This window comes from Ammospiza caudacuta, chromosome 4 (genome assembly GCF_027887145.1).
Source record: "Ammospiza caudacuta isolate bAmmCau1 chromosome 4, bAmmCau1.pri, whole genome shotgun sequence".
NCBI classification, from domain to species: domain Eukaryota; kingdom Metazoa; phylum Chordata; class Aves; order Passeriformes; family Passerellidae; genus Ammospiza; species Ammospiza caudacuta.
Window position 1 is genome coordinate 61785713 of NC_080596.1, and position 7966 is coordinate 61793678.

General features: G+C 48.0%; 1 protein-coding gene across 1 annotated transcript; it reads left to right on the top strand.

Moving 5' to 3' along the window:
- The first annotated feature begins 2742 nt into the window (after nucleotides 1-2742).
- On the top strand, nucleotides 2743-4517 carry DRD5 (dopamine receptor D5). Its single transcript, XM_058803919.1, has one exon. It carries the CDS (start codon nucleotides 2743-2745, stop codon nucleotides 4198-4200), a length of 1458 nt encoding a protein of 485 aa, XP_058659902.1. The 3' UTR covers nucleotides 4201-4517.
- The last annotated feature ends 3449 nt before the right edge of the window (nucleotides 4518-7966 follow it).

The window sequence follows — 7966 nt, forward strand, 5'->3', positions numbered from 1 at the left end:
CACTGAAAATATTCTTGATCTCCTAATGCATTCCTTTGCCTTGAAAGAAAGTTTTGAACATGTATGAATGAAATGGATCAGCATTGGAGACCCTGCCATTGACAGCTGCACCTTTGGGGGACAAGTCTTCCCCCAGCTCAAAGCTGGATCTTTATCCACAGGGAGCTTTGGGGAACAACATCAGTTCACACCAGCTGGAAACCAAGAATGGTTCCTAAAGATTAAATAGGTGGGAAAGGATATTACATCCTCTAAATTCTGTGTTGCAGTATTCAGACAGCCAAATACAACTCTTCCAAAAATGGCATATTTTGGAAGGTCTTCCACTTTGGGTCCACCAATTGCAGACAGTAAAGAACAAAGCATAGCAAAACTTTATTCTTTAGACATCTGACAAGTGTGCTGTTATAATTTTTGTTTCAATGAGTTAAGGCATCTTTCCCATCTGCTTGCACCTCCTCTGTGCCTGACTCCAGCACAGCCGGCAGAGCTGGCAGGAGATAACACACACCTGCACCTCTGATTTGTACCAAGCCACCAGTGTGGGCAAGGGGCTGCTGAGTTGTGAGCAGGCTATGTTTTACTGGGCTACTTTTGCTATTGACACAGATATCTACATGTGGGTTTATTTAAATAGCTCATGCTTACTGGCAGCACATGTGTAAACACACGTGTAAATACACAGACACCACATTACAAGCAAATGCACACACCTCTACATTGCTGAAGCAATGAATATAAGCTAAACAAGCAACTGGATCATTGATTTTTGGAATAAAATGTCCCCATTAACTACATTAAAAAATATCTCCATGACAAGCAGCTCCAACGGGCATGTGCACAAATACTTGTGCAATCTGCTTCTTCGTTTAGAGAAATTGTAGGAGGCATTGCTTAGGAAAGCAGAGTTTGTGCAAGCAACGCATTGCCTCAGCACCAGAGCTTTAGTCACACTGTTTAGAATTCAGTGGTGACAAAAGCTAAATTCTTCCTCTTCTTATATTAAATATAACTATGCTTAAATGTAGAAAAGTAGCGACAATTTCTTAAGCGAGAGCTAAAGCGAAGCTTCACTTTTCTTGTGACAACTTTATAAAATTACCTAAAAGGTTTCAGAATTAGATTTAGTTTTTTTCCTTTTCCCTCTGTATTTAGTAATTCTAGCATTTAATCTTCCTTCATGTCACTGCAGATCCAGCAAGGTGTAGTGATTCCTGTCCTTCCCAATCTGCCTGGAGAAGCAGCTGGAAGGCCTCTGGAGAGTGTCAGTTCTTCAGCCCTTTCAGTGCCAAAACCCAGGCTGCCGAGTCAAGAATGGGCTTGATCTCTGGCAACTGTTTTGAAAAGAAATTAAGTTTTAGAGGAACTAAACCAATTGTATTTCCAATAAAAATAACTAAGACATGTTCTCTGAAGAAACTCAAGCATGACATTAGCACACGGTGAGTCCAAGAGCATTAACACCTGTAATGCTCACGGTCATAGTCTGTTTCTAGTTGTGCTGGAGCCCTACCGAGAGGAGTGATTCATCCCATGGAGCTGGAAAGAGAGAGAATCAGATTTTCTCTCGCCGGGCTTTCTGCCTCTAATACATCTCAGCCATCCAGCAGAAGCCACTGGAATAAGTACGGAGGCGCACTCTATTTCCCATCCCTGTAGAACACACCCAGCCCGTCCCGCTGTCCACACCGCACCTTTCAGCCCCGTTCGCTCCCGGCGAGAGGCCGGCCGAGCTGTGTCCGTGCCCGCCCTAGACAGCCCCTCTTGCCCCGGGGATGCTGGGGGTCATTTCCCCGCTCCCCGCGGCGGGACCGCGCTCTGCTCTTGTGCCGCGCACAGACCGGTGACGGCACCGAACGATGCGAGGGTGACTCGGTCCCGGAGGGAGGGAAGGAGTGGGTACGGCGGCTGGCCCTGCTGCACCTTTCCTTTCCGTTCCGTTCCGTGCCGCCCCGTCCCCGGCCAGCCGCGGTGCCCGGACGGGGCGTCCCTGGCGGCGGAGCATGCTCACAGGGCGGCGGGGGCGGGCGGGCCGGCCCGGGCGGCGGGGATCGGGCGGGCAGCCCCGGCGGGAGCGCCGCTCCGCCGCGCTGGGAGCCCGGGCGGGCACGGGGCGAGCGGAGCCGCCAGCCCGGGCGGGAGGCACCGGGAATCGCGGGGGCGTGGAGCGAACCCAGAAGGAGCGGGCGCGAAGCCGAGTGTGCCGCGGGCAGGGTACGCGCTGAGCCGCGGAGCCTGGCGAGAAAGGAGCGCGCTGAGCCGCGGAGCGGGAGCGCAAGCGAGAGGACGCGAGGCGGGTACCCAAAGCGGGTCCGCGGGACAGAGACCCGAGCAGGAGGACGCGCTGAACCGCGGAGCTGGAACCCCTGGAAGGAGCCGCGGGGCGGAGACCTCGAGCAGGGGGATCCGCACTGAGCCGCGGGGCGGGGATCCCGAGCAGAGAGAGGTACTCGCACTGAGCCGCGGGGCGGGGATCCCGAGCGGAGGTGCTCGCACTGAGCCGCGGGGCGGGGACCCCAGGCGGGGTCCCTGGAGCCGGCAGAGGGACCCCGGCGGCGCTGGCGCCGCGGTAGTGGCGAGGCGCGGAGCCCGGAGCGCGCTGAGCGGCCGAGCGGGGCCGTCCGGCGGGGGTGGCGGTGGGGCGGGGGGGCAGCGGCCCCATGGGGCCGGGCGGCGGGGCGGCGCTGGCTGCTCGGCGCATCCCGGCCGGAGCCGCCCCGCCGCCGGCGGGAGCCGCCAGCGATGCTGCGGGGTGGCCGGAGCCCACTGCCCCCGGCGACGGAGCCCCCCGGCGAGGCGCGGGGCACGGCGGGTTCCCCCGGGGCGGCGCAGGTGGCGGCGGGCAGCCTGCTGGCCCTGCTCATCCTCTGGACTCTCTTCGGGAACGTGCTCGTGTGCGCGGCCATCGTCCGCTACCGGCACCTGCGGAGCAAGGTCACCAACATCTTCATCGTCTCCCTGGCTGTCTCGGACCTACTGGTGGCCCTGCTCGTCATGCCCTGGAAGGCGGTGGCAGAGGTGGCTGGGTACTGGCCCTTTGGGGCTTTCTGCAACGTCTGGGTGGCCTTTGACATCATGTGCTCCACGGCCTCTATCCTGAACCTGTGTGTGATCAGCGTGGACAGGTACTGGGCTATCTCCAGCCCTTTCCGCTACGAGAGGAAGATGACCCAGCGCTTGGCTCTGGTGATGATCAGCGTGGCATGGGCGCTGTCTGTGCTCATCTCCTTCATCCCTGTCCAGCTCAACTGGCACAAAGGTGGGGATGTTGTTGCTGCTGCTGATATTGAAGATGGATTTGGCACTGCCTGGGCAGCAGCAGGTGCTGTCACCACCTGGGCAGAAGATATGAGTACCACATGGGTGGCATTAGCGGCAGTGAGACCCTCTGATGGGACCTCTGGCAGCAATGATACCCTCACTGGACCTTCGGAGAGCTGTGACTCCAGCCTCAACAGGACTTATGCTATTTCCTCCTCCTTGATCAGTTTTTATATCCCGGTGGCTATCATGATAGTCACCTACACCCGAATCTACCGCATTGCCCAGGTGCAGATTCGTCGTATCTCTTCCTTGGAGAGGGCAGCCGAGCATGCACAGAGCTGCCGGAGCAGCCACGTTGACTGCCACCATCACACAAGCCTCAAGTCCTCCATCAGGAAAGAAACCAAGGTGTTAAAGACGCTCTCTGTCATCATGGGTGTCTTTGTGTGTTGCTGGTTGCCATTCTTCATCCTGAACTGCATGGTTCCCTTCTGCGAGAGCCCACCCAGCGACCCCCACGCCGGCCTGCCCTGCGTCAGTGAGACCACCTTTAATATCTTTGTCTGGTTTGGTTGGGCTAACTCTTCTCTTAACCCCATCATCTACGCCTTCAATGCTGACTTTAGAAAGGTTTTCTCCAACCTCCTGGGATGTGGTCAGTTTTGCACTGGTACTGCAGTGGAGACTGTTAATATAAGCAATGAGCTTATCTCTTACAACCAGGACACCCTTTACCATAAGGAGATAGTGACTGCTTATGTTAACATGATCCCAAATGTGGTTGACTGTGAGGAGCATCGTGGGGACCCTTTTGATAGGATGTCCCAGATCTCCCCTGACCATGAGGTTGCCACTGACTCTGCCTGTGAGCTGGACTGCGAGGGGGAGATTTCGCTAGGCAAGATAACACCTTTCACTCCAAATGGTTTACATTAAATTGTGTCCTGGTCTGGTCAGTTCTTCTTGCAATATAAAAGAAAATATTAGCACTGACTGGAAACACCTGCTTGATGATGTGCTGTAGCTTGGTCAGTCAGTTTATGCTAAATTCACTTCTGAGGGTAGTACTTTGCAGGGTGTAGACACTGTCATACACGGCCTGGCGGTACAAACTGAAATCAGCACTTTCCCAGGCTGAGGGCAGACCAGGCAGTCCTGGTGATTAGCTGTGGTGAGGTATTGTGGTATAATTGCAGTCAGTTCATGTTTATAATGTGTTTGCAAATGAAAGGTGCCATTGTCACTGCTAAGTATTATGACTTCTAAAATCAGGGACAGATGTGGCTGGCATAGACATTAAATTAAAAAAAATTCTGGGCTGTTGGTTTGTTCAGATCTTATGTTTCTTTTTCTCCATTTTTTTGTTTGTTTAGTTTTAATTTTTTTTTTTTTTTTTAAGATAGAGATAGTGAGGTGGTGATTTGGATGATTATTTAAATGCGTGTTTCTGCCAAAACAGTTTATGTGAAATCCTTGTTCTCCTAGGCGGCGTTGTTGCCTATGATATCCTCTGTTCCTGGATGAATAAATAAAAGTTATATTGATCAAGGGTTTATTATCTTTCATTTGTCACCCTGAAAGATTTTATAACTAGTATTCCAACTAATGTTTCTATATGAATAGTTAGAATGACTAACAGCTTAACCCTATTATTTTAAAAGCAAATATTCTGGATAGAAAATACAGTTTTTGAGTAAAAGCAAGGCTCATAGGAATTCTTGACATAGATGCACTTGTTTATGTCACTCTTACAGCTAGATTTATACCTGTTTTTCTTTAATATTGTGGTGCTATCCCTTTCTGCAGCCAAGAATATCAAGTATACATATGGATAAGCTATTAAAACTTTCCATTTGATTCTGTACTTGAACTTTGTTAAAATGTTATTGATGTAAAGAGTTTGGTGATAGAATTAGGAGCTGGGTGTGTCTAAAAACAATAATTATGGTTGAAAATTATATTAATAATCATAATTTCCCATTGCAGACACTAGAGAACTCATTCACACAGAGAGAAGAAAGTAATTCTGATAATGTATTTTTTTAGTTACTTATTAACTGGAATTTTAAGGTGCTGTAAGTACAACTATACTAAACATTTTAAAGCAATCTTTAAAACTGAAAAGAGTATTTTTGACTCTGTTTCTATTGAATCATTTACATCAAATGGAATATTAGAAACAGTTGTAAGCTTTCAGCTCAGAAATCAAAACTGATGCTATTTCCAAAACAAGTGATCAAAGGTAGTAAAAGCAATACCAATATTTATTTCAAGTTTTGGCTCACAAAGTGAACAACACTTGGATTAATTTACCCTTTAAAAATACCTGTGCCATGAGCTGAGCAGAATTAAATTGAGTGGTAGGTGTAGATTCTGCAGCCCTCCCCCCTAATGGCCCTGAGCTGGGGCCTCCCCATCCTGCCTAACTGGGGGCTGAAGGCCCCTGTAAGATGTGTGGGGAAAAAGTGGGATCTGCATGGTTCAGGGGAAATAATTTAACCAAATGCTGCAACTTGTGAATGTTATGGGCTTAGTATTGAGCCTGCTTGGAAGTTAAACCCTTCATGCTGGTTTGGGGTTATCTTCCACCCCCTGGGGATATGGGGTGGGAGAAGCACAGGAGGCATGTGATTGAAATCCCTTTGTGGTGGCTCTGCTGCAATCTGGTCTGCAAGCAATGTTTTATGTATTTAGTCTTTGATATTAATTAGTTGTGTCATCTTGGATTACCTTTTCAATTGCTTGTCACTGAAGATTGACATCTACCTGAGCTTTTTTTTTTTTTTTTTTTTTTTTCTGTTGATATGAAATCTCAGTGTGATATCCCTTTACAGCTGTCCTTAGGGAAGGGTCTCGTGACTGTGGCTTAGGGAAGCTTGAAAAACAAATCTCATGCCCATAACCAGGTTCAGCCTACTAATGTATTGACACTGAGGGTGAATACATTCCTATGCTAAAGCAATCATATGTTGTTAGAGTTAACCATAGTTCTAGCCTGCTGCTTAGATAAACTTGCCCAGAATAAAATAATTTTCTCAAATGAAAATGAAGGAAACTGCTTCTGGTGGTGGAGAAATTAATTGTCCCAATGAGTAAGATTTTTTTTGCATTTTCTAGTTACTACTCAAATGTTGAGGCTAGTAGACCATTTTAAGCTGGATTGGTGCAAAAACCAGTGATATCAGATGCAAGAGGTGCAGGCACCTGGTGCTGACTCCAGCTCCCAGGGCAATACCTGTGTTTTATCCAGTTTTTCTGCATTTAATCAGAAGCAGGCTGGGGATATGGGGATGTGAAATCTTGATCTCTCCCTGAGCACCTGCGTGGTTGAGCAGGCTGTGCAGCCTGGTGCTGCGTGGTTCCCCTGCTCCAGCAGCAGCACAGAGGTGTCCCCCCAGCTGCCCTTGTGTCCTTCCTGCTCCCCAGGGATGCCTGTGTGGCTGTGACAGCTCCCCTGGATCCAGCTCACTGCAGCTGTGGCTCAGGGGTACACGTGCACAAAATGTTCCTGCGTCCCCCTGCCCAGAGCTCTGCTCATGGAGGCTTTACCTGCCCGGGTGTCTGGAACCAGTGAGTGGGCTGGCTCTGGGATGCAAGAAGACATCTCCATCAGTGGGTTTATGTAACAGCTCTGTGCAGAATATTAGAAAGAATCCTTAGCTTAGATCTGAAGGAAGGCATTTTTTAGCCAGCCCCTAGATTTTGTGAGCATGGTCAGGGCAGTACAGAAAACTGGCCAAATTGACACTTTCTATTAGTAATTTTCAGTTCATGACTTCATTTGGTAAACGATTTCTGGTGGTGGTTCTATGATAATAGAAATAAGTGTCTTGGAATATGTGTCTGTCAGGGGGTTTCATCTTTCAAAGCCTGGGAGCATCAGAAAGGGAACATTTCTGCTTCAAAAGACACACAGAAGGTACTTTCTTTGCTGGAAGCAGAGCTTGACCTTATGGATCTTAAAGAAAATATTTTCTTAACTCATAGGGACAATTTGTTGCATTTTAATATGTCTTAATTACTTACCACTGACAAAGCTAGAGTATTCAGAATTGTAAGATAAACTTTTAAATGAAATGTGTATCTTGCCTTGGACTATGAAAAGGGGCAGCCCCTTTTAATGAAAGCATCCCCAAAAGGATTGTTCTAACTTGTTTCCCTCTGACTTGCTGCCCTACTTTTTAATGGTTTCCCTCTTAAGGACTAATGCATCTGCTTCTACAAGGAGTGAAGTTCACTGGAAGTGCATGTGGGTTTTTATAATCCTCATATCCCTGTAGTGTCTGTCTAGAACTCCTCTATGTTGATGGCCTTTTTTTTTCTTTTTGTACCTAAATTATTTGAATTCATGATACAGTTTGACTTTAACTTAACCTAGTCCTGAGTGGTGGCTGATTTCAAGGTCCCAGATAATTTTCAGTTTCTGTTTTGTATTACTTTTACAAATCTTACCTTGCAATTTGTTAAAGTTTTAAACTACCTCTTAGGCAGCTGGATCTGTGAGTCCTGGATAGGACCATACCCAAGAAGGGTCAGTGTATTTGTAATTTTTGTGTATATCTTTGTGTGTAAGTACAGATGAGTCATTTTAAGGACTTATGGGAAAGTATCTTAATTTTTAAGAAGCTGTGGCATGGAGAACACGAAAGTTCTGTGATTCATGTAAAATGTGCAAACATCATATAAACTCCTTCACTCTTCA

Coding starts and splice junctions, on each gene's coding strand:
- DRD5 (XM_058803919.1), top strand. CDS start 2,743: ATGCTGCGGGGTGGCCGGAGCCCACTGCCCCCGGCGACGGAGCCCCCC.